This window comes from Heptranchias perlo, chromosome 3 (genome assembly GCF_035084215.1).
Source record: "Heptranchias perlo isolate sHepPer1 chromosome 3, sHepPer1.hap1, whole genome shotgun sequence".
NCBI classification, from domain to species: domain Eukaryota; kingdom Metazoa; phylum Chordata; class Chondrichthyes; order Hexanchiformes; family Hexanchidae; genus Heptranchias; species Heptranchias perlo.
The window spans coordinates 596,215-624,113 of record NC_090327.1 but is presented as its reverse complement, the minus strand read 5'-3'; the positions used below and the strand labels follow the sequence as shown (position 1 = coordinate 624,113).

General features: G+C 52.6%; 1 protein-coding gene across 3 annotated transcripts in view; it reads left to right on the top strand.

Moving 5' to 3' along the window:
• The window catches only part of LOC137309207 (arf-GAP with GTPase, ANK repeat and PH domain-containing protein 3-like), an 862,346-nt gene that overhangs the window by 492,464 nt on the left and 341,983 nt on the right, over nucleotides 1-27,899 (top strand). For all 3 annotated transcript variants that reach the window (XM_067977476.1, XM_067977484.1, XM_067977468.1), the window contains exons 5-9: nucleotides 8,208-8,349; nucleotides 9,615-9,749; nucleotides 10,920-11,047; nucleotides 14,141-14,293; nucleotides 24,034-24,126. In XM_067977476.1, the coding sequence (XP_067833577.1) occupies nucleotides 8,208-8,349; nucleotides 9,615-9,749; nucleotides 10,920-11,047; nucleotides 14,141-14,293; nucleotides 24,034-24,126 (651 nt within the window). The remainder of the gene's footprint in view (nucleotides 1-8,207; nucleotides 8,350-9,614; nucleotides 9,750-10,919; nucleotides 11,048-14,140; nucleotides 14,294-24,033; nucleotides 24,127-27,899) is intronic.

The following is a 27,899-nucleotide window of genomic DNA, read 5'->3' as shown; positions in this document are numbered from 1 at the left end:
GTGGTAGAGGTCGCGGGTTTGGGAGGTGCTGTCGAAGAAGCCTTGGCGAGTTGCTGCAGTGCATCCTGTGGATGGTGCACACTGCAGCCACAGTGCGCCAGTGGTGAAGGGAGTGAATGTTTAGGGTGGTGGATGGGGTGCCAATCAAGCGGGCTGCTTTATCTTAGATGATGTCGAGCTTCTTGAGTGTTGTTGGAGCTGCACTCATCCAGGCAAGTGGAGAGTATTCCATCACACTCCTGACTTGTGCCTTGTAGATGGTGGAAAGGCTTTGGGGAGTCAGGAGGTGAGTCACTCGCCGCAGAATACCCAGCCTCTGACCTGCTCTCGTAGCCACAGTATTTATATGGCTGGTCCAGTTCAGTTTCTGGTCAATGGTGACCCCCAGGATGTTGATGGTGGGGGATTCGGCGATGGTAATGCCGTTGAATGTCAAGGGGAGGTGGTTAGACTCTCTCTTGTTGGAGATGGTCATTGCCTGGCACTTATCTGGCGCGAATGTTACTTGCCACTTATCAGCCCAAGCCTGGATGTTGTCCAGGTCTTGCTGCATGCGGGCTCGGACTGCTTCGTTATCTGAGGGGTTGCGAATGGAACTGAACACTGTGCAGTCATCAGCGAACATCCCCATTTCTGACCTTATGATGGAGGGAAGGTCATTGATGAAGCAGCTGAAGATGGTTGGGCCGAGGACACTGCCCTGAGGAACTCCTGCAGCAATGCCCTGGGGCTGAGATGCTAGGCCTCCAACAACCACTACCATCTTCCTTTGTGCTAGGTATGACTCCAGCCACTGGAGAGTTTTCCCCCTGATTCCCATTGACTTCAATTTTACTCGGGCTCCTTGGTGCCACACTCGGTCAAATGCTGCCTTGATGTCAAGGGCAGTCACTCTCACCTCACCTCTGGAATTCAGCTCTTTTGTCCATGTTTGGACCAAGGCTGTAATGAGGTCTGGAGCCGAGTGGTCCTGGCGGAACCCAAACTGAGCATCGGTGAGCAGGTTATTGGTGAGAAAGTGCCGCTTGATAGCACTGTCGACGACACCTTCCATCACTTTGCTGATGATTGAGAGTAGACTGATGGGGCGGTAATTGGCCGGATTGGATTTGTCCTGCTTTTTGTGGACAGGACATACCTGGGCAATTTTCCACATTGTCGGGTGGATGCCAGTGTTGTAGCTGTACTGGAACAGCTTGGCTCGAGTCGCAGCTAGTTCTGGAGCACAAGACTTCAGCTCTACAGCTGGGATGTTGTCGGGGCCCATAGCCTTTGCTGTATCCAGTGCACTCAGCCGTTTCTTGATATCACGTGGAGTGAATCGAATTGGCCGAAGACTGGCTTCCGTGATGGTGGGGATATCGGGAGGAGGCTGAGATGGATTATCCACTCGGCACTTCTGGCTGAAGATGGTTGCAAACGCTTCAGCCTTGTCTTTTGCACTCACGTGCTGGACTCTGCCATCATTGAGAATGGGGATGTTTGCAGAGCCTCCTCCTCCCGTTAGTTGTTTAATTGTCCACCACCATTCACGACTGGATGTGGCAGGACTGCAGAGCTTTGATCTGATCCGTTGGTTGTGGAATCGCTTAGCTCTGTCTGTAGCATGTTGCTTCCGCTGTTTAGCATGCATGTCGTCCTGAGTTGTAGCTTCACCAGGTTGGCACCTCATTTTTAGGTACGCCTGGTGCTGCTCCTGGCATGCTCTTCTACACTCCTCATTGAACCAGGGTTGATCCCCTGGCTTGTTGGTAATGGTAGAGTGAGGAATATGCCAGGCCATGAGGTTACAGATTGTGCTGGAATACAATTCTGCTGCTGCTGCTGATGGCCCACAGCGCCTCATGGATGCCCAGTTTTGAGCTGCTCGATCTGTTCTGAATCTATCCCATTTAGCACGGTGGTAGTGCCACACAACACGTTGGATGGTGTCCTCAGTGCGAAGACGGGATTTCATCTCCACGAGGACTGTGCGGTGGTCACTCCTACCAATACTGTCATGGACAGATGCACTTGCGACAGGTAGATTGGTGAGGACGAGGTCAAGTAAGTTTTTCCCTTGTGTTGGTTCGCTCACCACCTGCCGCAGGCCCAGTCTAGCAGCTATGTCCTTCAGGACTCGGCCAGCTCGGTCAGTAGTGGTGCTACCGAGCCACTCTTGGTGATGGACATTGAAGTCCCCCACCCAGAGTACATTTTGTGCCCTTGCTACCCTCAGTGCTTCCTCCAAGTGGTGTTCAACATGGAGGAGGACTGATTCATCAGCTGAGGGAGGACGGTAGGTGGTAATCAGCAGGAGGTTTCCTTGCCCATGTTTGACCTGATGCCATGAGATTTCATGGGGTCCAGAGTCAATGTTGAGGACTCCCAGGGCCACTCCCTCCTGACTGTATATCACTGTACCGCCACCTCTGGTGGGTCTGTCCTGCCGGTGGGACAGGACATACCCAGGGATGGTGATGGAAGAGTCTGGGACGTTGGCTGAAAGATATGATTCTGTGAGTATGGCAATGTCAGGCTGTTGCTTGACTAGTCTGTGGGACAGCTCTCCCAATTTTGGCACAAGTCCCCAGATGTTAGTAAGGAGGACCTTGCAGGGTCGACTGGGCTTGGTGTTTTGCCGTTGTCGTGTCCGGTGCCTAGTGGTCCGATGCCGGGTGGTCCGTCCGGTTTTATTCTTATTATGATTTTTCGTCGCGAGATTTTACAACTGAGTGGCTTGCTCGGCCATTTCAGAGGGCAATTAAGAATCAACCACATTGCTGTGGGTCTGGAGTCACATATAGGCCAGACGGGTAAGGACGGCAGGCTTCCTTCCCTAAAGGACATTAGTGAACCAGATGGGTTTTTACGACAATCCGGTGGTTTCATGGCCATCATTACTGATACTCGTATTTTAATTCCAGATTTTTATTTAATTAATTGAATTAAATTAATTAATTGAATTTAAATTCGCCAGCTGCCGTGGCGGGATTTGAACTCATGACTCTGGATTTTAGTCCAGGCCTCTGGATTACTAGCCCAGTAACATAACCACTATGCTACTGTACCCACTCCTCATTGACTCAGGGTTTATATCCTGGCTTGTTGGTAATGGTAGAGTGAGGAATATGCTGGGCCATGAGGTTATAGATTGTGCTGGAATACAATTCTGCTGCTGATGGCCCACAGTGCCTCATGGATGCCCAGTTTTGAGCTGCTCGATCTGTTCTGAATCTATCCCACTTTGCACGGTGATAGTGCCACACAACACGTTGGATGGTGTCCTCAGTGTGAAGACGGGACTTCATCTCCACAAGGACTGTGCAGTGGTTACTCCTACCAGTACTATCATGGACAGATGCATCTGTGACAGGTAGATTGATGAGGACGAGGTCAAGTAGGTTTTTCTCTCGTGTTGGTTCGCTCACCACCTGCTGCAGGCTCAGTCTGGCAGCTATGTCCTTCAGGACTCGGCCAACTCGGTCAGTAGTGGTGCTACCAAGCCACTCTTGTTGATGCACATTGAAGTCCCCCACCCAGAGTACATTCTGTGCCCTTGCTATCCACAGTGCTTCCTCCAAGTGGTGTTCAACATGGAGGAGGACTGATTCATCAGCTGAGGGAGGGCCGTAGGTGGTAATCAGCAGGAGGTTAGAGTCATAGAGTCATAGAGTTATACAGCACGGATAGAGGCCCTTCGGCCCATCGTGTCCGCGCCGGCCATCAAGCCCAGTCTAATCTAATCCCATATTCCAGCATTTGGTCCGTAGCCTTGTATGGTATGGCATTTCAAGTGCTCATCCAAATGCTTCTTGAATGTTGTGAGGGTTCCTCCCTCCACAACCCTCTCAGGCAGTGAGTTCCAGACTCCAACCACCCTCTGGGTGAAAAAGTTCTTTCTCAAATCCCCTCTAAACCTCCCGCCTTTTACCTTGAATCTATGCCCCCTTGTTATAGAACCCTCAACAAAGGGAAAAAGCTCCTTGTATCCATCCTATCTATGCCCCTCATAATTTTGTACACCTCAATCATGTCCCCCCTCAGCCTCCTCTGCTCCAAGGAAAACAAACCCAATCTTCCCAGTCTCTCTTCATAGCTGAAGCGCTCCAGCCCTGGTAACATCCTGGTGAATCTCCTCTGCACCCTCTCCAAAGCGATCACATCCTTCCTGTAGTGCGGCGACCAGAACTGCACACAGTACTCCAGCTGTGGCCTAACCAGTGTTTTATACAGCTCCATCATAACCTCCTTGCTCTTATATTGTATGCCTCGGCTAATAAAGGCAAGTATCCCATATGCCTTCTTTACCAGCTTATCTACCTGTTCCGCCGCCTTCAGGGATCTGTGAACTTGCACACCAAGATCCCTCTGACCCTCTGTCTCGCCTCGGGTCTTCCCATTCATTGTGTATTCCCTTGCCTTGTTAGTCCCTCCAAAGTGCATCACCTCGCACTTTTCCGGGTTAAATTCCATTTGCCACTGTTCTGCCCATCTGACCAACCCATCTATATCGTCCTGCAGACTGAGGCTATCCTCCTCGCTATTTACCACCCTACCAATTTTTGTATCATCAGCGAACTTACTGATCATACCTTTTACATTCATATCCAAGTCGTTAATGTAGACCACAAACAGCAAGGGCCCCAGCACCGATTCCTGTGGTACCCCACTGGCCACAGGCTTCCAGTCACAAAAACAACCTTCGACCATCACCCTCTGCCTTCTGCCACTAAGCCAGTTTTGTATCCAAAGTGCCAAGGCACCCTGGACTCCATGGGCTCGTACCTTCTTGACCAGTCTCCTGTGCGGGACTTTATCGAAGGCCTTACTGAAATCCATGTATACCACATCCACTGCGTTACCCTCATCCACACGCCTAGTCACCCCCTCAAAAAATTCAATCAAATTAGTCAGACATGATCTTCCCTTGACAAAGCCATGTTGACTATCCCTGATTAATCCTTGCTTCTCCAAGTGGAGACTAATTTTGTCCTTCAGAATTTTTTCCAATAATTTTCCTACCACTGATGTTAGGCTCACTGGCCTGTAGTTCCCCGGTTTTTCCCTACTCCCCTTCTTGAATAATGGTACTACATTAGCGGTACTACATTAGAGGTTTCCTTCCCCATGTTTGACCTGATGCCATGAGATTTCATGGGGTCCGGAGTCAATGTTGAGGACTCCCAGGGCCACTCCCTCCTGACTGTATATCACTGTACCGCCACCTCTGGTGGGTCTGTCCAGCCGTTGGGACAGGACATACCCAGGGATGGTGATGGAAGAGTCTGGGACGTTGGCTGAAAGGTATGATTCTGTGAGTATGGCTATGTCACGCTGTTGCTTGACTAGTCTGTGGGACAGCTCTCCCAATTTTGGCACAAGTCCCCAAATGTTGGTGAGGAGGACTTTGCAGGATCGACTGGGTTTGGGTTGCCTTTGTCGTGTCCGGTGCCTAGTGGTTCGCTGATGGGTGGTCCGTCCGGTTTAATTCTTATTATGACTTTTCGTAGTGAGATTGTAGAACTGAGTGTCTTGCTAGGCCATTTCAGATGGCGATTAAGAATCATCCACATTGCTGTGGGTCTGGAGTCACATATAGGCCAGACCAGGTAAGGACGGCTGGTTTCCTTCCCTAAAGGACATTAGTGAACCATATGGGTATTGATGACAATCCGATGGCTTCATGGTCACTTTTACTGAGACCAGATTTTATTTCTAGATATCGGAAACTGAATTCTAATTCTCATAGTGGAATTTGACATCAGTTTCTTTGAATTATTATCCTACCTCTGGATTACTAGAATCATAGAAGTTTACAGCATGGAAACAGGCCCTTCGGCCCAACATGTCCATGTTCAGTAACATAATGACTACACCATCCGATGGTGATGAACAGAGTGGGGTGCCCCAGAGATTGGTGCTGGGGAGATGTACTGAGTGGGGTATCCCAGGGATCGGTGCTGGGGAGATGTACTGAGTACGGTGTCCCAGGGATCGGTGCTGGGGGGATGTACTGAGTCTGGTGTCCCAGAGATCGGTGCTGGGGAGATGTACTGAGTGTGGTGTCCCAGGGATCGGTGCTGGGGGGATGTACTGAGTGCGGTGTCCCAGGGATCGGTGCTGGGGGGATGTACTGAGTGTGGTGTCCCAGGGATCGGTGCTGGGGAGATGTACTGAGTGCGGTGTCCCAGGGATCGGTGCTGGGGGGATGTACTGAGTCTGGTGTCCCAGGGATCGGTGCTGGGGAGATGTACTGAGTGTGGTGTCCCAGGGATCGGTGCTGGGGGGATGTACTGAGTGCGGTGTCCCAGGGATCGGTGCTGGGGAGATGTACTGAGTGCGGTGTCCCAGGGATCGGTGCTGGGGAGATGTACTGTGTGCGGTGTCCCAGGGATCGGTGCTGGGGGGATGTACTGAGTCTGGTGTCCCAGGGATCGGTGCTGGGGAGATGTACTGAGTGTGGTGTCCCAGGGATCGGTGCTGGGGGGATGTACTGAGTCTGGTGTCCCAGGGATCGGTGCTGGGGAGATGTACTGAGTGCGGTGTCCCAGGGATCGGTGCTGGGGAGATGTACTGAGTGCGGTGTCCCAGGGATCGGTGCTGGGGGGATGTACTGAGTGCGGTGTCCCAGGGATCGGTGCTGGGGAGATGTACTGAGTGCGGTGTCCCAGGGATCGGTGCTGGGGAGATGTACTGAGTGCGGTGTCCCAGGGATCGGTGCTGGGGGGATGTACTGAGTCTGGTGTCCCAGGGATCGGTGCTGGGGAGATGTACTGAGTGTGGTGTCCCAGGGATCGGTGCTGGGGGGATGTACTGAGTCTGGTGTCCCAGGGATCGGTGCTGGGGAGATGTACTGAGTGCGGTGTCCCAGGGATCGGTGCTGGGGAGATGTACTGAGTGCGGTGTCCCAGGGATCGGTGCTGGGGGGATGTACTGAGTGCGGTGTCCCAGGGATCGGTGCTGGGGGGATGTACTGAGTGCGGTGTCCCAGAGATTGGTGCTGGGGAGATGTACTGAGTGCGGTGTCCCAGGGATCGGTGCTGGGGAGATGTACTGAGTCTGGTGTCCCAGGGATTGGTGCTGGGGAGATGTACTGAGTCTGGTGTCCCAGGGATTGGTGCTGGGGAGATGTACTGAGTCTGGTGTCCCAGGGATCGGTGCTGGGGAGATGTACTGAGTGCGGTGTCCCAGGGATCGGTGCTGGGGAGATGTACTGAGTGTGGTGTCCCAGAGATCGGTGCTGGGGAGATGTACTGAGTGCGGTGTCCCAGGGATTGGTGCTGGGGAGATGTACTGAGTCTGGTGTCCCAGAGATCGGTGCTGGGGAGGTGTACTGAGTCTGGTGTCCCAGGGATTGGTGCTGGGGAGATGTACTGAGTCTGGTGTCCCAGGGATCGGTGCTGGGGAGATGTACTGAGTGCGGTGTCCCAGGGATCGGTGCTGGGGAGATGTACTGAGTGCGGTGTCCCAGAGATCGGTGCTGGGGGGATGTACTGAGTCTGGTGTCCCAGGGATTGGGTAGGTGGGGTTAAGGGATATGGTGAGAAGGTAGGTCGATGGGATTGATGAATCATAGAATGGTTACAGCACAGAAGGTGGCCATTCGGCCTGTCGAGCACGTGCTGGCTCTCTGCAAGAGCAATCCATGTTGAGAAGGTGGGATTGAGGGGTAGGTGGGATTGAGGGATACGGTGGGTAGGTGGGATTGAGGGATACGGTGAGTAGGTGGGATTGAGGGATACGGTGGGTAGGTGGGATTGAGGGATACGGTGGGTAGGTGGGATTGAGGGATAGGGTGGGTCGGTCGGATTGAGGGATAGGGTGGGTAGGTGGGATTGAGGGATATGGTGGGTAGGTGGGATTGAGGGATAGGGTGGGTAGGTGGGATTGAGGGATAGGGTGGGTAGGTGGGATTGAGGGATACGGTGGGTAGGTGGGATTGAGGGATAGGGTGAGTGGATGGGATTGAGGGATACGGTGGGTAGGTGGGATTGAGGGATAGGGTGGGTAGGTGGGATTGAGGGATAGGGTGGGTAGGTGGGATTGAGGGATACGGTGGGTAGGTGGGATTGAGGGATACGGTGGGTAGGTGGGATTGAGGGATAGGGTGGGTAGGTGGGATTGAGGGATACGGTGGGTAGGTGGGATTGAGGGATACGGTGGGTAGGTGGGATACATTTGTTGGTCCACCCACTGATGCTGAGATTTGTTTGTGTCCCGTGCAGTTTGCAGCCTGGGTGGATGCCGTGATCTTTGTCTTCAGTCTGGAGGATGAAATCAGCTTTCAGACGGTTTACAATTATTACATGCGACTCTCCAGTTACCGTAACACAGCCGAGATACCGATGGTACTTGTAGGGACACAAGGTAAGAGATTGCTGTGCACAGCGTTCTATATTGTCCCCGAGAGATCCAGTGTTGTCTGTCACAATGGCACAACAAGTTGAGTCATTGATCCAAAGCAAGGTATAAACCTGCAGAACCTGAGCTGGCCGGCGAGAGGGCAGCAAATGACATCAGTTCCCTGGGTTAGAGATGGGAAGAATTGGCCAGGTTTTGAGTGACTCCCTCTGGACATTGGTTGAGACAGGATGAAGGTGGGCTGTCGTCAAAACGCTCGCCATCTCTCACTGACTTGGGTGTCATGTGGACTGGCTGCATTTTATACTGGTCCCAAACCCAGGGGTGACTTCCCTGAGTGGCCAATCTCACCGACCTACCAGAAGAAAACTCTGTGTTTGGACCTTTTCGTTTTTGGAAATTTTTTGGGAACACATTATTTGGCCCATCTTCCTCCGCCCTTTTTTATTCTCACCTCAGACAGCGTCCCAAGGGTGGTGGGATGGGACACGAGTGGGTGGCAGGTAGACGATGAGCTGCATTAGGAGTGTTTCTGCTCCAGGCACATGGGTGAAGGACGGTCACGGGCATGGTACAGGTGTGCTGGGTCCCATGTTTCCCTGTGTGTGACTCCCTATTACTGCCTGTTACCCAGTGTAACTGTGTTTGACTCTTTATTAACTGCCTGTTACCTAGTGTAACTGTGTGTGTGTGTGTGTGTGTGTGTGTGACTGTAATTATTAATGACGTTTACCTGTGTGTAGTGTGGGTGTGACTATTACTTCCTGTTCCCCAGTGTAACTGTGCACGACTGTTTATTAACAGCCTGTAGTTAATCTGTGACTGTTAATTATCTGCCTGTAGTTAATCTGTGGTTGTTTAATAATTGCCTGTGGTTAATCTGTGACTGTTTATTAACCACCTGTTATTACTCTGTGACTGTTTATTAGCTGCCTGTAGCTAATCTGCGACTTTATTAACCGCCTGTAGCTAATCTGTGACTTTATTAACCGCCTGTTGTTACTCTGTGGCTGTTTATTAACCGCCTGTAGCTAATCTGTGACTGTTTATTAGCTGCCTATAGCTAATCTGTGACTGTTTATTAGCTGCCTGTAGCTAATCTGTGACTGTTTATTAACCGCCTGTAGCTAATCTGTGACTGTTTATTAACCGCCTGTAGCTAATCTGTGACTGTTTATTAACCGCCTGTAGCTAATCTGTGACTGTTTATTAACCGCCTGTAGCTAATCTGTGACTGTTTATTAACCGCCTGTTCTTGATCCATTGATTAGATGCAATCAGTGCAACGAACCCTCGGGTTATCGACGATTCTAGAGCCCGGAAGCTGTCCAATGACTTGAAGCGATGCACGTACTATGAGACCTGTGCTACGTACGGACTGAACGTAGAACGGGTCTTCCAGGATGGTAATGTCACCTTTTGAGCTTTCATAGCACACGCTGAATTTACTGGAGCACAGTTTCAGGCAACTCCTTCTGTGGTCAGGGTTCCAGACAGTAAATACAACTTTCTTTTGTCCCTTTGCTCTCTTTCATTCATTTTGCTACTCCTTCTCCATCAGCCATGATCTTATCAAATGGCAGAGCAGGCTTGAGGGGCTGAATGGCCTACTCCTGCTCTTAATTCGTATGTTCGTATGTTCTCATGTTCTACCTGTTCTTTTCCCTTCAATTGACTGCATGCTGTCTGCTGGAGCTCTTTGTGAAATTTATATTTTGTATTTATGACATTGTAAATTGATACCTGTTAAAATTCACAGGTCGATCAGGGGGCATAGATTTAAAGTGATTGGTAGAAGGATTAGAGGGGAGCTGAAGAGAAATTTTTTCGCCCCGAGTGTGGTGGGGGTCTGGAACTCACTGCCTGAGAGGATGGGAGAGGCAGAAACCCTCAACTCATTAAAAAAGTACTTGGATGTGCACCTGAAGTGTTGTAACCCACAGGGCTACGGACCAAGTGCTGGAAAGTAGGATGAAGCTGGATAGCTCTTTTTCAGCCGGCACGGACACAATGGGCCGAATGGCCTCCTTCTGTGCCGTAACTTTCTATGATTCTGTGATCAAGTGGCTGCAGTTCTGCCGAGCCACCTGCAGGTGGTGGTGTTGATCCAACAGAAGTCACCAGTCCCACTGGCGCCCTTTGGTGACGCAGTGTGGTACTGCAGCTGTGCAGCAGAAATCCCTCAGACCAACTGGAGCTCTCAGAGAAGCTGTAGATCTCATTGCTGTCCCGCGTATATCATCATCTTGGTGCGCTCCTCACCTCCCAGAACCAGGTTTCAACGCCTGGTGCTAGGGCGGGGAAATAGTAACCAGTGGTCCTGCTCCTGTGTGGATCTGGGTCGGGAGCATTGGGCTCAGCTGTGATGCCCCTGCAGGTGAATAGCTTGCTGACACCCAATGTCTATGTTCACAAGTGAAAAATGGGCAGAGTACCAGCAGGTGTTGGAACTTTGCCGAGAAAGAGTCAGCACATTGGCGAAAGTGGAGATACTGAGATTGTCTGTACAGAGTCTGTGTAGCTAACCGATTGGCTCATTCAGAAAGACTAATAGTGTCTGGTGTTCCCTCGTTTAGTGGCTCAGAAGATTGTGGCGTTACGGAAGAAGCAGCAGTTATCGATTGGACCCTGCAAGTCACTGCCAAACTCTCCCAGTCATTCCTCTGTTCCTAACTCCTCCATCCCATCCGTGCACATCAATCAGGTGAGGTCCCAACTGTTTGTACATGTAAGTGTGTCAGAGACAAAGAGGGGGAGAGAGAGACAGAGACAAAGAGGGGGGGAGAGACAGAGACGGGGGGGGGTGGGGAGAGAGAGAGACAGAGACAAAGGGAGGGAGAGAGAGACAAAGAGAGGGCGAGAGAGACAGAGACAAAGGTGGGGGAGAGAGAGAGAGAGACAGACAGAGATGGGGGGAGAGAGAGAGAGAGAGACAGAGACAGAGACGGGGGGGGAGAGAGAGAGAGAGAGAGAGAGACAGAGACAAAGGTGGGGGAGAGAGAGAGACAGACAGAGACGGGGGGGGAGAGAGAGAGAGAGACAGAGACGGGGGGAGAGAGAGAGAGAGAGACAGAGATGGGGGGAGAGAGAGAGAGAGAGACAGAGACAGAGACGGGGGGGGAGAGAGAGAGAGAGACAGAGACAAAGGTGGGGGAGAGAGAGAGAGAGACAGAGACGGGGGCAGGGAGCGAGAGACAGAGACGGGGGGGAGGGAGAGAGACAAAGAGAGGGAGCGAGAGACAGAGACAAAGGGGGGGGGAGAGAGAGAGCGAGAGGGAGACAGACAGAGACGGGGGGAGAGAGAGGGAGACAGACAGAGACGGGGGGAGAGAGAGGGAGACAGACAGAGACGGGGGAGAGAGAGAGAGACAGAGATGGGGGGAGGGAGAGAGAGGGAGAGAGAGACAGAGACAAAGAGGGGGGAGAGAGAGAGAGAGACAGAGACAAAGGGAGGGAGAGAGAGAGAGAGAGACAGACAAAGGGAGGGAGGGAGAGACAGACAAAGGGAGGGAGGGAGAGACAGACAAAGGGAGGGAGAGAGAGACAGACAAAGGGAGGGAGAGAGAGAGAGACAAAGGGGGAGAGAGAGAGACAGAGACAGAGACAAAGGGAGGGAGAGAGAGACAGACAAAGAGGGGGGAGAGAGACAGAGATGGGGAGAGAGAGACAGAGACAGAGGCAAAGGGAGGGACAGAGAGAGAGACAGAGACAAAGTGGGGGGGATAGAGAGAGAGAGAGAGAGAGACAGAGGGGAGGAGAGAGAGACAGAGACAGAGGGGGAGAGAGAGACAGAGACAAAGAGGGGGGAGGGAGAGAGACAGATAGGGGGAGAGAGACAGAGAGGGGGGGTGGGAGAGAGAGAGAGACAGAGGCAAAGAGAGGGAGAGAGAGAGACAAAGAGTGGGGGAGAGAGAGAGAGAGAGACAGATGGGGGGGGAGAGAGGGAGACAGAGACAGGGACAAAGAGAGAGAGACAAGGAGAGGGAGAGAGTGACAGAGACAGAGGGATGGGAGAGAGAGACAGAGACAGAGACAAAGAGGGGGAGAGAGAGACAGACACAGACAAAGTGGGGAGAGAGAGACAGACAGAGACAAAGAGGGGGAGAGAGGGACTGATGAGACAAAGATGGGGATAGTGAGAGAGACAGAGATAAAGAGGGGGTGGCAGAGAGAGAGAGAGAGGCAGAGACAAAGAGGGGGAGAGAGGGAGAGACAGGAGACAAAGAGGGTGGGAGAGAGCGAGAGAGAGAGACAATGAGGGGGAGAGGGAGAGGGACAGAGGTGGGGAGAGAGAGATAGAGACAAGCGTATGAGCCACCAAATATGTGTACACATATGCAAGCATGCTCACGCATCTGCACACTCTCAGTCATATAAACCCGCCTGGGCATACATGTGTGCACACACACACTCACAAATGGGGCACTGTAACATCTCTGTAACAGAGAGGGATTTAAGCTCACAGACACATAACTGCATGAAGAACTGTAAAGACAGTAAAGTAAAGGCAGTTTTACAGGGATTTGGGAGAGGAGAGAGAGCAGCTCACCTGTACTGGTGACGGGAGATGGCGGAGAGGAGAGAGAGCAGCTCACCTGTACTGGTGACGGGAGATGGCGGAGAGGAGAGAGAGCAGCTCACCTGTACTGGTGACGGGAGATGGTGGGGAGGAGAGAGAGCAGCTCACCTGTACTGGTGACGGGAGATGGCGGGGAGGAGAGAGAGCAGCTCACCTGTACTGGTGACGGGAGATGGCGGGGAGGAGAGAGAGCAGCTCACCTGTACTGGTGACGGGAGATGGCGGAGAGGAGAGAGAGCAGCTCACCTGTACTGGTGACGGGAGATGGCGGGGAGGAGAGAGAGCAGCTCACCTGTACTGGTGACGGGAGATGGCGGGGAGGAGAGAGAGCAGCTCACCTGTACTGGTGACGGGAGATGGCGGGGAGGAGAGAGAGCAGCTCACCGGTACTGGTGACGGGAGATGGCGGGGAGGAGAGAGAGCAGCTCACCTGTACTGGTGACGGGAGATGGCGGGGAGGAGAGAGAGCAGCTCACCTGTACTGGTGATGGGAGATGGCGGAGAGGAGAGAGAGCAGCTCACCTGTACTGGTGACGGGAGATGGCGGAGAGGAGAGAGAGCAGCTCACCTGTACTGGTGACGGGAGATGGCGGAGAGGAGAGAGAGCAGCTCACCTGTACTGGTGACGGGAGATGGCGGAGAGGAGAGAGAGCAGCTCACCTGTACTGGTGACGGGAGATGGCGGAGAGGAGAGAGAGCAGCTCACCTGTACTGGTGACGGGAGATGGCGGGGAGGAGAGAGAGCAGCTCACCTGTACTGGTGACGGGAGATGGCGGGGAGGAGAGAGAGAAGCTCACCGGTACTGGTGACGGGAGATGGCGGGGAGGAGAGAGAGCAGCTCACCTGTACTGGTGACGGGAGATGGCGGAGAGGAGAGAGAGCAGCTCACCGGTACTGGTGACGGGAGATGGCGGGGAGGAGAGAGAGCAGCTCCTCTGTACTGGTGACGGGAGATGGCGGGGAGGAGAGAGAGCAGCTCACCTGTACTGGTGACGGGAGATGGCGGGGAGGAGAGAGAGCAGCTCATCTGTACTGGTGACGGGAGATGGCGGGGAGGAGAGAGAGCAGCTCACCTGTACTGGTGACGGGAGATGGCGGAGAGGAGAGAGAGCAGCTCACCTACAGTCTCAGTGGAGACCAATGTATAGCTTAGAAAGAAATGAAAGAACGTGTGGGAGCTGTGGTATTTTGCTGTTAACCTGATGTGACCCCCACAGGCTGCTAATGGAGGGGTCTTCAGTGATTATTCCTCCTCAGTGCCGTCCACACCCAGCATCAGCCAGAAGGAACTGCGAATTGAGACAATCGCTGCGTCCAGCACGCCCACTCCTGTCCGCAAACAATCCAAGCGACGCTCAAACATATTCACAGTAAGTACGACACAGGTGCTCTCCTTACCGGGCTCCCTCCTGGGTTCAGGGTGAAACGACCATTATTTAATGACAGCCTGAGCCTCGTAAATTGACCACGATGTTTATTGGCATCAAGCAATTTAAAAAGATGAACATATATGTAGCACCGTTTTGCCCACGGTAAGATCCAATAAACAGCAGTGAGATAAAGGACCGGTTCATCTGTTTTGTTGGTGTTGATTGAGGGAGGAATATTGGCCCCAGGACACTGGGAGAGCTCCCTGCTCTTCCAACAGTATCATCGGATCTGAAACACCCACCACAGGGAGGCCGGGTAACACAGTTTGTATTTATATAGCGCCTTTAACGTCCAAGACGGAAAGTGACACCGAGCCTAGGAGGGGCATGGTCATAGAAAGGAGAAGAGAGAGGTGAGAGGGTTGAGGGAGCACAGAGCTTTTAACACGTAACGTTCCTTCAGTACTGCACTAAAGTGTCGGTGTAGGCTATAGGCTCAACTCCTGGAGTAGGTTTGATCGGAAGCCAGCAGTGAGCATGCATTACTAGGCTGTACACGACTGAATAGGGTCCATGGAGTCATAGAAAGTTACGGCACAGAAGGAGGCCATTCGGCCCATCGTGTCCGTAAAGAGCCACCCAGCCAATCCCATTTTCCAGCACTTGGTCTGTAGCCCTGTAGGTTACGGCACTTCAGGTGCACATCCAAGTACTTTTTAAATGAGTTGGATGAAAATATTTCTCCTCAGCTCCCCTCTAATCCTTCTACCAATTACTTTAAATCTATGCCCCCTGGTCACTGACCCCTCTGCTGAGGGAAATTCATCCTTCCTGTCTACTTCCCATCCATGAATAGGGCCCATAGAGAGGGGAGAAGAGGAGGGTCTCTCAGAGAGCGACAGCACTTCCTGCCTCGAGCTTCAATGGTCCCTTGCACAGTGAGGGAATTGCAGCTCACCCAGGCTCAGCTACAGGCCGCAAATCCCTGCGGACCCTCACTGTCACCGAGTGGTGGGTGAATCGAAACCTCTGCCAGTTTGATGCAATTATTATCAATTTCCCAAAACGGAGCAAGAGAAAGGATTTACATTGAATTTACAGCACAGAAACAGGCCATTCAGCCCAACTGGTCCATGCTGGTGTTTATGCTCCATTCGAGTCTCCTCCTGCCCTACTTCATCTAATCCTATCAGCATATCCTTCTGTTCCTTTTTCCCTCATGCGTTTATCCAGCTTCCCCTTAAATGCATCTCTGCTATTCGCCTCAACTACTCCTTGTGGGAGCGAGTTCCACATTCTCACCACTCTCTGGGTAACAAAGTTTCTCCTGAATTCCCTTTTGGATTTATTAATGACTATCTTATATTTATGGCCTCTAGTTCTGGTCTCCCCCACAAGTGGAAACATCTTCTCTACGTCTACCCTATCAAACTCCTTCATAACCTTAAAGACCTCTATCAGGTCACCCCTCAGTCTTCTCTTTTCTAGAGAAAAGAACTCCAGCCTGTTCAATCTTTCCTGATAGTTATTGAGGAAAGGAAGGCGGGTTTGCATTTAGATAGACAGCACCTTATTGCATCACTCAGAGACACCTCAAACCTCACAGGAGCAGCAATAGGCCAGGCGGCACAGCCTGCCTGCCTGGCATTCTGGTAGCCAATGCATCATACTCTTTTAAACTCTTTTAAACCCTGCTGCCCGTATCCTAACTCGCACCCAGTCCCGTTCACCCATCACCCCTGTGCTCGCTGACCTACATTGGCTCCCTGTCCGGGAACACCTCGATTTAAAAATTCTCATCCTCGTGTTCAGATCCCTCCACAGCCCTCACCCTTCCCTATCTCTGTAACCTCCTTCAGCCCTACAACCCTCCGAGATCTCTGCGCTCCTCCAATTCTGGCCTCTTGCGTACCCCCGATTTTAATCGCTCCACCATTGGCGGCCGTGCCTTCAGCTGCCTAAGCCCTAAGCTCTGGAATTCCCTCCCTAAATCTCTCCGCCTCTCTACCTCTCTCTCCTCCTTCAAGACGCTCCTTAAAACCTACCTCTTTGACCCCACCTGTCCTAACATCTCCTTATGTGGCTTGGTGTCAAATTTTGTTTGAAAATCGTTCCTGTGAAGCTCCATGGGACGTTTTATTACGTTAAAGGCGCTGTATAAATGCAAGTTGTTATTTCTCCGCATCCTTTAGTACTCTTACTGTCGACAATAAATATCTCAGTTAATCTGCGTTTAAAGTCTCTGGGGCTCGACATTCCATCCCCTCCGACGTAATGTAGAGGTTAAGCCCCTGGACCAGTAATCCAGAGAACGTGGGTTCAAATCCCACCCTGGGCAGTTTGAGCATTTGATTTCAGTTTTTAAAAATCTGGAAATTAGCTGGTCTCAGTAAAAGTGAAGCTGTCGGATTGTCGTAAAAACCCAAACTGGGCTGAATATATAACTAAATGAATGATGGTTCACTAATGTCCTTTAGGGAAGGAAACCTGCCGTCCTTACCCGGTCTGGGCCAATATGTGACTCCAGTCCCACACCAACGTGGTTGACTCTTAACTGCCCTCTGAAGTGGCCCAGCAAGTCACTCAGTTGTATCAGGGCAACTAGGGATGGGCAGTAATTGCTGGCATTGCCAGTGACGCCCACATCCCAAGAATGAATAATAAAAAAAACCTCCATGTGGTTCAGATAAAGTGAACTGATTGAAGTTTAAATGTGGTAGCCAGTTTGAGCAGAGTAAAATCTCGCACACAGCTGTGAGCCCAAGGAATAGTTGATCAGCGTTCTGCTAGTGTTGGTTGAGGGAGGAATGTTGGCCAGGACGAGTGCACTTCCACAAATACTGCCTCTGGATCTGTCACATCTACCTGAATCAGCAGAACAGGCAGACAGGGGGCATCTGTTTAACCCCTCATCAACGGACGGCACCTCCGGCAATGCAGCTCTCCCTCAGTACTGACCCTCCGACAGTGCAGCTCTCCCTCAGTACTGACCCTCCGACAATGCAGCTCTCCCTCAGTACTGACCCTCCGACAGTGCAGCTCTCCCTCAGTACTGACCCTCCGACAGTGCAGCGCTCCCTCAGTACTGACCCTCCGACAGTGCAGCTCTCCCTCAGTACTGACCCTCCGACAGTGCAGCTCTCCCTCAGTACTGACCCTCCGACAATGCAGCTCTCCCTCAGTACTGACCCTCCGACAGTGCAGCTCTCCCTCAGTACTGACCCTCCGACAATGCAGCTCTCCCTCAGTACTGACCCTCCGACAATGCAGCTCTCCCTCAGTACTGACCCTCCGACAATGCAGCTCTCCCTCAGTACTGACCCTCCGACAGTGCAGCTCTCCCTCAGTACTGACCCTCCGACAATGCAGCTCTCCCTCAGTACTGACCCTCCGACAGTGCAGCTCTCCCTCAGTACTGACCCTCCGACAATGCAGCTCTCCCTCAGTACTGACCCTCCGACAATGCAGCTCTCCCTCAGTACTGACCCTCCGACAATGCAGCTCTCCCTCAGTACTGACCCTCCGACAGTGCAGCTCTCCCTCAGTACTGACCCTCCGACAATGCAGCTCTCCCTCAGTACTGACCCTCCGACAGTGCAGCTCTCCCTCAGTACTGACCCTCCGACAATGCAGCTCTCCCTCAGTACTGACCCTCCGACAATGCAGCTCTCCCTCAGTACTGACCCTCCGACAATGCAGCTCTCCCTCAGTACTGACCCTCCGACAGTGCAGCTCTCCCTCAGTACTGACCCTCCGACAGTGCAGCTCTCCCTCAGTACTGACCCTCCGACAATGCAGCTCTCCCTCAGTACTGACCCTCCGACAGTGCAGCTCTCCCTCAGTACTGACCCTCCGACAATGCAGCTCTCCCTCAGTACTGACCCTCCGACAATGCAGCTCTCCCTCAGTACTGACCCTCCGACAATGCAGCTCTCCCTCAGTACTGACCCTCCGACAGTGCAGCTCTCCCTCAGTACTGACTCTCCGACAATGCAGCTCTCCCTCAGTACTGACCCTCCGACAGCGACGCCCACATCCCATGAACAAATAAAAGAAAGTGTAGAACTCCCTCAGTACTGCCCCTCTGACAGTTCAGCACTCCCTCAGTACTGCCCCTCTGACGGAGCAGCGTGCTCTCCAACAGTGCAGCGCTCCCCCAGTACTGACCCTCCGACAGTGCAGCGCTCCCCCAGTACTGACCCTCCGACAGTGCAGCACTTGCTCAGTACTGACACTCCGACAGTGCGGCGCTCCCTCAGTACTGACCCTCCGACAGTGCGGCGCTCCCTCAGTACTGACCCTCCGACAGTGCGGCGCTCCCTCAGTACCGACCCTCCGACAGTGCGGCGCTCCCTCAGTACCGACCCTCCGACAGTGCGGCGCTCCCTCAGTACTGACCCTCCGACAATGCAGCCCTCCCTCAGTACTGACCCTCCGACAATGCAGCTCTCCCTCAGTACTGACCCTCCAACAGTGCAGCTCTCCCTCAGTACTGACCCTCCGACAATGCAGCTCTCCCTCAGTACTGACCCTCCGACAATGCAGCTCTCCCTCAGTACTGACCCTCCGACAGTGCGGTGCTCCCTCAGTACTGACCCTCCGACAGTGCGGCTCTCCCTCAGTACTGACCCTCCGACAATGCAGCTCTCCCTCAGTACTGACCCTCCGACAGTGCGGTGCTCCCTCAGTCCTGCAGTGGATTAGGGTTAGGGCTGGTCTCAGTAACCTGCTGCAATCCTGGAGGGGAGTTTGAATGAGGAGTGGGATTGAACGGCATGGATTTAGAACCGTATGTGAATGATGGGAGGTTGGTGCCGTGGGGAGGGGCTGCATAGGAGGCATGAGGGTGGGGAGGGGTTGTGTGGGGATGGGGAGGGGGTGTGTGGGGATGTGTGGGGATGGGGAGCGGTTTTGTGGGGATGTGTGAGGTTGTGTGGGGATGGGGAGGGGTTGTGTGGGGATGTGTGGGGATGTGTGAGGTTGTGTGGGGATGTGTGGGGATGTGTGAGGTTGTGTGAGGTTGTGTGGGGATGTGTGGGGATGGGGAGGGGTTGTGTGAGGATGTGTGGGGATGTGTGGGGATGTGTGAGGTTGTGTGGGGATGTGTGGGGATGGGGAGGGGTTGTGTGGGGATGTGTGGGGATGGGGAGGGGTTGTGTGAGGATGTGGGGATGTGTGAGGTTGTGTGGGGATGTGTGGGGTTGTGTGGGGATGTGTGGGGATGTGTGAGGATGTGTGGGGATGTGTGAGGTTGTGTGGGGATGTGTGAGGTTGTGTGGGGATGTGTGAGGTTGTGTGAGGTTGTGTGGGGATGTGTGAGGTTGTGTGGGGATGTGTGAGGTTGTGTGAGGTTGTGTGGGGATGTGTGAGGTTGTGTGGGGATGTGTGAGGTTGTGTGGGGTTGTGTGGGGTTGTGTGGGGATGTGTGAGGTTGTGTGGGGTTGTGTGGGGATGTGTGAGGTTGTGTGGGGTTGTGTGGGGATGTGTGGGGATGTGTGAGGTTGTGTGAGGTTGTGTGGGGGTGTGTGGGGTTGTGTGGGGATGTGTGGGGATGTGTGGGGTTGTGTGAGGTTGTGTGGGGTTGTGTGGGGATGTGTGGGGATGTGTGGGGATGTGTGGGGTTGTGTGGGGTTGTGTGAGGTTGTGTGGGGTTGTGTGGGGATGTGTGGGGATGTGTGGGGTTGTGTGAGGATGTGTGGGGATGTGTGGGGATGTGTGGGGATGTGTGGGGATGTGTGAGGATGTGTGGGGTTGTGTGGGGATGTGTGGGGATGTGTGAGGTTGTGTGGGGATGTGTGAGGATGTGTGGGGATGTGTGGGGATGTGTGGGGTTGTGTGGGGATGTGTGGGGTTGTGTGGGGATGTGTGAGGTTGTGTGGGGTTGTGTGGGGATGTGTGAGGATGTGTGGGGTTGTGTGGGGTTGTGTGGGGATGTGTGGGGATGTGTGGGGTTGTGTGGGGATGTGTGGGGATGTGTGAGGTTGTGTGGGGTTGTGTGGGGATGTGTGAGGATGTGTGGGGATGTGTGGGGTTGTGTGGGGATGTGTGGGGTTGTGTGGGGATGTGTGGGGTTGTGTGGGGTTGTGTGAGGTTGTGTGAGGTGTGGGGATGTGTGGGGTTGTGTGGGGATGTGTGAGGTTGTGTGGGGTTGTGTGGGGATGTGTGAGGATGTGTGGGGATGTGTGGGGATGTGTGGGGTTGTGTGGGGATGTGTGGGGTTGTGTGGGGATGTGTGGGGTTGTGTGGGGTTGTGTGAGGTTGTGTGGGGATGTGTGAGGTTGTGTGGGGTTGTGTGGGGATGTGTGAGGTTGTGTGGGGTTGTGTGGGGATGTGTGGGGTTGTGTGAGGTTGTGTGGGGTTGTGTGAGGTTGTGTGGGGTTGTGTGGGGTTGTGTGGGGTTGTGTGAGGTTGTGTGGGGTTGTGTGAGGTTGTGTGGGGTTGTGTGGGGTTGTGTGGGGTTGTGTGGGGATGTGTGGGGTTGTGTGAGGTTGTGTGGGGATGTGTGGGGATGTGTGGGGATGTGTGGGGTTGTGTGGGGATGTGTGAGGTTGTGTGGGGATGTGTGGGGATGTGTGAGGTTGTGTGGGGATGTGTGGGGTTGTGTGAGGTTGTGTGGGGTTGTGTGGGGTTGTGTGGGGTTGTGTGGGGATGTGTGGGGTTGTGTGAGGTTGTGTGGGGATGTGTGGGGATGTGTGGGGTTGTGTGGGGATGTGTGAGGTTGTGTGGGGATGTGTGGGGATGTGTGAGGTTGTGTGGGGATGTGTGGGGTTGTGTGGGGATGTGTGGGGATGTGTGGGGTTGTGTGGGGATGTGTGGGGATGTGTGAGGTTGTGTGGGGATGTGTGGGGTTGTGTGGGGATGTGTGGGGATTTGTGGGGATGTGTGGGGTTGTGTGAGGTTGTGTGGGGATGTGTGGGGATGTGTGGGGATGTGTGGGGTTGTGTGGGGATGTGTGGGGATGTGTGGGGTTGTGTGGGGATGTGTGGGGTTGTGTGGGGATGTGTGAGGTTGTGTGGGGATGTGTGGGGATGTGTGGGGATGTGTGGGGTTGTGTGGGGTTGTGTGAGGTTGTGTGGGGATGTGTGAGGTTGTGTGGGGTTGTGTGAGGTTGTGTGGGGATGTGTGGGGATGTGTGGGGATGTGTGAGGTTGTGTGGGGATGTGTGGGGTTGTGTGAGGTTGTGTGGGGTTGTGTGGGGATGTGTGGGGTTGTGTGGGGATGTGTGAGGTTGTGTGGGGTTGTGTGAGGTTGTGTGGGGTTGTGTGGGGATGTGTGAGGTTGTGTGGGGATGTGTGAGGTTGTGTGGGGATGTGTGAGGTTGTGTGGGGTTGTGTGAGGTTGTGTGGGGATGTGTGAGGATGTGTGGGGATGTGTGGGGATGTGTGGGGATGTGTGGGGATGTGTGAGGTTGTGTGAGGATGTGTGAGGATGTGTGAGGTTGTGTGGGGATGTGTGGGGATGTGTGGGGATGTGTGAGGTTGTGTGAGGTTGTGTGGGGATGTGTGGGGTTGTGTGGGGATGTGTGGGGATGTGTGGGGATGTGTGAGGTTGTGTGGGGTTGTGTGGGGATGTGTGGGGATGTGTGGGGTTGTGTGGGGATGTGTGAGGTTGTGTGGGGATGTGTGGGGATGTGTGAGGTTGTGTGGGGATGTGTGAGGTTGTGTGAGGTTGTGTGAGGTTGTGTGGGGATGTGTGGGGATGTGTGAGGTTGTGTGGGGATGTGTGAGGTTGTGTGGGGATGTGTGGGGATGTGTGAGGTTGTGTGGGGTTGTGTGGGGATGTGTGAGGTTGTGTGGGGATGTGTGGGGATGTGTGAGGTTGTGTGGGGATGTGTGGGGATGTGTGAGGTTGTGTGGGGATGTGTGAGGTTGTGTGGGGTTGTGTGGGGATGTGTGAGGTTGTGTGAGGTTGTGTGGGGATGTGTGGGGATGTGTGGGGATGTGTGGGGTTGTGTGGGGATGTGTGGGGTTGTGTGAGGTTGTGTGGGGATGTGTGGGGTTGTGTGAGGATGTGTGGGGATGTGTGGGGATGTGTGGGGTTGTGTGAGGTTGTGTGAGGTTGTGTGGGGATGTGTGGGGATGTGTGGGGTTGTGTGGGGTTGTGTGAGGTTGTGTGGGGATGTGTGAGGTTGTGTGGGGATGTGTGAGGTTGTGTGAGGATGTGTGAGGATGTGTGGGGTTGTGTGGGGATGTGTGAGGTTGTGTGGGGATGTGTGGGGATGTGTGAGGTTGTGTGAGGATGTGTGGGGATGTGTGGGGATGTGTGAGGTTGTGTGGGGATGTGTGGGGATGTGTGAGGTTGTGTGAGGATGTGTGGGGATGTGTGGGGATGTGTGGGGATGTGTGAGGTTGTGTGGGGATGTGTGGGGTTGTGTGAGGTTGTGTGGGGATGTGTGGGGATGTGTGGGGATGTGTGAGGTTGTGTGAGGATGTGTGAGGATGTGTGGGGTTGTGTGGGGATGTGTGAGGTTGTGTGAGGTTGTGTGGGGATGTGTGGGGATGTGTGGGGATGTGTGGGGTTGTGTGGGGATGTGTGGGGTTGTGTGAGGTTGTGTGGGGATGTGTGGGGTTGTGTGAGGATGTGTGGGGATGTGTGGGGATGTGTGGGGTTGTGTGAGGTTGTGTGAGGTTGTGTGGGGATGTGTGGGGATGTGTGGGGTTGTGTGGGGTTGTGTGAGGTTGTGTGGGGATGTGTGAGGTTGTGTGGGGATGTGTGAGGTTGTGTGAGGATGTGTGAGGATGTGTGGGGTTGTGTGGGGATGTGTGAGGTTGTGTGGGGATGTGTGGGGATGTGTGAGGTTGTGTGAGGATGTGTGGGGATGTGTGGGGATGTGTGAGGTTGTGTGGGGATGTGTGGGGATGTGTGAGGTTGTGTGAGGATGTGTGGGGATGTGTGGGGATGTGTGGGGATGTGTGAGGTTGTGTGGGGATGTGTGGGGTTGTGTGAGGTTGTGTGGGGATGTGTGGGGATGTGTGGGGATGTGTGAGGTTGTGTGGGGATGTGTGGGGATGTGTGGGGATGTGTGGGGTTGTGTGAGGTTGTGTGGGGATGTGTGGGGTTGTGTGAGGTTGTGTGGGGATGTGTGAGGTTGTGTGAGGTTGTGTGGGGATGTGTGGGGATGTGTGAGGTTGTGTGAGGTTGTGTGGGGATGTGTGGGGTTGTGTGAGGTTGTGTGAGGTTGTGTGGGGATGTGTGGGGATGTGTGGGGATGTGTGGGGATGTGTGAGGTTGTGTGGGGATGTGTGAGGTTGTGTGGGGATGTGTGGGGATGTGTGGGGATGTGTGGGGATGTGTGGGGATGTGTGGGGATGTGTGGGGTTGTGTGGGGATTTGTGGGGATGTGTGGGGATTTGTGGGGATGTGTGGGGTTGTGTGAGGTTGTGTGGGGATGTGTGGGGATGTGTGGGGATGTGTGGGGTTGTGTGGGGATTTGTGGGGATGTGTGAGGTTGTGTGGGGATGTGTGTGAGTGGACTCTGATTGCAGAGTTTTGAATTGGTTGAACTTTGTATGGGGTGGGTGCAGAGGTCAGCCCCTGTCCCGGGGTGATGAGGGTGAGGGTTCTCATGAGGAGGAGGTGTATATTTGTGGGTAGTGCAACATGGTGTTCATGTGAGTCCCTGGGACGTATGTTTAGGGAGGGGTGTCTGTTTCCAGTCAGCCTCCTTCCCTATGTGTTGTTTACACGCTTAAAATCTCAGCATATTTTGTTTATCTCCGTTCTTCATTCTCCTGCCGCAGTCTCGAAAAGGCAGCGACACCGATAAGGACAAGAAAAGCCTAGATGGTAAAACGGACAATATCGGAAGTGGGCGCGCCATCCCCATCAAACAGGTAAGTAGCAGTTTGCTGCTTGGTTCTGTTTCAGTGGAGACTGATCCCACAATGTCAGAATAACTTGGCATCCCTGAGGATATTCCGGGTCCTGAGGATCGGGGGTCTAACACTAACAGAATCTATCAGCTCAGTCCCATCTCAATCAGACAGTTTCCATCCATTAGCCAATCCTGCTGCAGTCCTGCTTCCAATAAGCCATATAAAACTGAAAGGGACAAAAGAGCTTCACGATAAGACTGCAGTGGTCAAATTGCATGTTCTGTACCTGTTGCACTATAGATCCAGTAGCATCAGGACCAGACCTTGAAGAACCTGCCCGATGCCCAGTCTGGTATCAGAACCTGTGCCCGTGGCTCAGTACCTGCCCGATGCTCAGTCTGGTATCAGAACCTGTGCCCGTGGCTCAGTACCTGCCCGATGCCCAGTCTGGTATCAGAACCTGTGCCCGTGGCTCAGTACCTGCCCGATGCCCAGTCTGGTATCAGAACCTGTGCCCGTGGCTCAGTACCTGCCCGATGCCCAGTCTGGTATCAGAACCTGTGCCCGTGGCTCAGTACCTGCCCGATGCCCAGTCTGGTATTAGAACCTGTGCCCGTGGCTCAGTACCTGCCCGGTGGCAGGTGTGGTATCACCTTTCTATCACTGATGAACGATGTTGAGAGACGCTTGTACTTTGTTGTGAGATGAAAGAGCTGAATGAGATCGGACTCTGTGATTTGTTAGCCCCAAAGGAATCCAGACCTGTAATCAAGAGTTTCATTGTGGTTAAATGAACACTTGCAGGCTGTCAGTTTATACCACACGTTGCAGGCCTGTTGGTTTTTAGCGAACTCTGGGTATGAATCGTAGAAAGTACAGCAGACGGGCGGGCTAATCGTCCAATCTGTCTCTGTCAGTGCTAGCTCTATAACTGGAGCTCTTCATTCCAACCCTAATTCCCATCTCTTACTCTGCATCCTGTAATATTTTACTTACGAAGATATTTGTACTGCCCCTTGCACATGCTACTGGCCCATTTGTAATGTGCCTTTTGTTTGCAGGCCCGTTATAGTGTTTGGTGTGTGTATGGGGCTGTTACAGCATTTTTGGTGTGTTATGGGGCGTATTTATAGCATTTGTGGTGTGTTTATAAGGAGTGTGGTGTTTTATGGGGTGTGTTTATTGTGCGTGTGGTGTGTTTCTTGCATGTGTGGTGTGTTATGGGGTGTGGTTCTTGTGTGAGTGGTGTGTTATGGGGCGTTTATAGCATGTGGTGTGTTTATAGCATGTGTGGTGTGTTTATAGCATGTTATGGGTTGTGTTTATAGTGTGTGTGTTATGGGGTGTGTTTATAGCGTGTGGTGTGTTTATAGCGTGTGGTGTGTTACAAGGTGCGTTTACCGCATGTGTGGTGTGTTATGGGGCTTATCTATCGCGTGTGTGATGTGTTATGGGGTGCGTTTATAGTGTGTGTGGTGTGTAATGGAGCATGTTTATAGAGTGTGTGCTATGGGGTATGTTTATAAATGTGTGTGGTATGTTATGGGGTGTGTTTATAGCGTGTGTGGTATGTTATGGGGTGTGTTTATAGTGTGTGGTGTGTTATGGGGCGTGTTTATAGCGTGTGTGGTGTGTAATGGGGCATGTTTATAGTGTGTACGGTATGTTATGAGGCATGTTTATAGCGTGTGGTATGTTATGGGGTGTGTTTATAGCATGTGTGGTGTGTTATGGGGCATGTTTATAGCATGTGTGGTATGATATGGGGTGTGTTTACAGGGTGTGTTGTGTGTTATGGGGCCATTATAATGGGCATGGCACTAGAAGCGGGAATTATTTGCAGCGTTGGCTGACGATGGACACACTGTCCTGCGGACCTGTTCCCTGTGGTATAAAACAAGAGTAAAGAGAAGTACCAGAGGGCAGTAACTGCAACTGTGGGTTAAATGGACGCGAGATGCTGTACTGCAGGAACTAGGCAGCTTCAGACATATCTCCCCATCTCCTTTCTGTTTCATTTATTTTGTATTTTGTATTTTGTGGACGCTGCAAGTTTTGATTTCTTTTCATGCGAGAGTGTGTTGAATTTGCCTGCTTGTTGCAGCTGTTCCATCGCTAATCCGTCTGTACTTTCCCTGAGTGAGCATTCGACAACTGATTTTCAGCATTTCTCTCGCTGGGCGGGGAGGGGAAGTGAAAGCTTGAAATCTTCTTGTCTGCCTGTGTATCAGCATCTTTCCACATTTGTAAATGTTTCTGTACCTCAAAAAAAACCGCAAAGCACTTGTATCTCACCCTGCGGCTGTGAGCTGGGGTCTCTGCACATTCTGATATCTCAACCTGCACGCAATGCTTTGCAATGTGTATGTGTCTTTTGTTCGCGGTCTGAGGTGTTCCCATCGTATTGGTGGGAGAGTGAGAGGTTGAAGCTGGTGCAGGACATGCCATTCTGCAGCACCTACACATCCTGTCGGGGGTGAGCATGGACTGCCACCTTCATCATCATCGCCATCACCACCATCATCACCATCATCACCATCGAAGTCCTGCAGAGATCCGAGCCTGAGACAGGAGGCCCCATGTACGGGCCTGAGCCCTCAGTGAGGAGAAACAGAACAGGAGAGATTGGATCACTTCGCCAGGTGCTACCAGCTACTCGCAACTCTTCAGCTCATTTGTCCTCTGGCATTTCACACAAATGTTCTTGCTGCAGACTCCTCCAGAGATCTTGGGCCGGAACAATTTAATTAATTGCACTGGTTTCGGTTCCTGGCCCCGGGAAACAAAGAGCATAGCTTTCATTTAGTTTGGAAGAGGTCAGCCCCTTCAGTAAAGCTGCTCGACCCTGCCATCCAGAGCAGAACTACCATAGTCTGCGATAAGCTTGGTGTGCAGAGTCCTGACCATTCTAAATGCAAGTAAGAGTTTGAAGTGTTGACCTGCCTCCTGCTCAAATCCCTCCGCCCAAATCCCTCTGTATTTTTGGATTTTCAAGAGGCATTCTATAACGTGCCACATAAGAGGTTGTTACACAAGATTAGGGCTCGTGGGATTGGGGGTAATATATTAGCATGGTGGAGCAGGCTCGAGGGCAATTAGGGATGGGCAATAAATGCTGGCCTCGCCAGCGACGCCCACATCCCGTGAACGAATAAAAAAAAAAGAAAACAGAGTAGGGATAAACGGGTCATTCTCAGGTTGGCAGGCTGTGACCAGTGGGGTGCCGCAAGGATCAGTGCTCAGGCCTCAGCTATTTACAATCTATATTAATGAGTTAGATGAAGGGACCGAGTGTAATGTATCCAAGTTTGCTGACGATACAAAGCTCGGTGGGAAAGTAAGCTGTGAGGAGGACACAAAGAGTCTGCAAAGGGATAGAGACAGATTAAGTGAGTGGGCAAGAAGATGGCAGATGGAGTATAATGTGGGGAAATGTGAGGTTATTCACTTTGGTAGAAAGAATAGAAAAACAGAATATTTTTTAAATGGTGAGAAACTATAAAATGTTGGTGTTCAGAGAGACTTGGGTGTCCTTGTACATGAAACACAGAAAGTTAACATGCAGGTACAGCAAGCAATTAGGAAAGCAAATGGTATGTTGGTCTTTATTGCAAGGGGGTTGGAGTACAAGAGTAAGGAAGTCTTGCTGCAACTGTACAGGGCTTTGGTGAGACCTCACCTGGAGAACTGTGTACAGTTTTGGTCTCCTTATCTTAGGAAGGATATACTTGCCTTAGAGGCGATGCAACGAAGGTTCTCTAGATTAATTTCTGAGATGAGAGGGTTGTCCT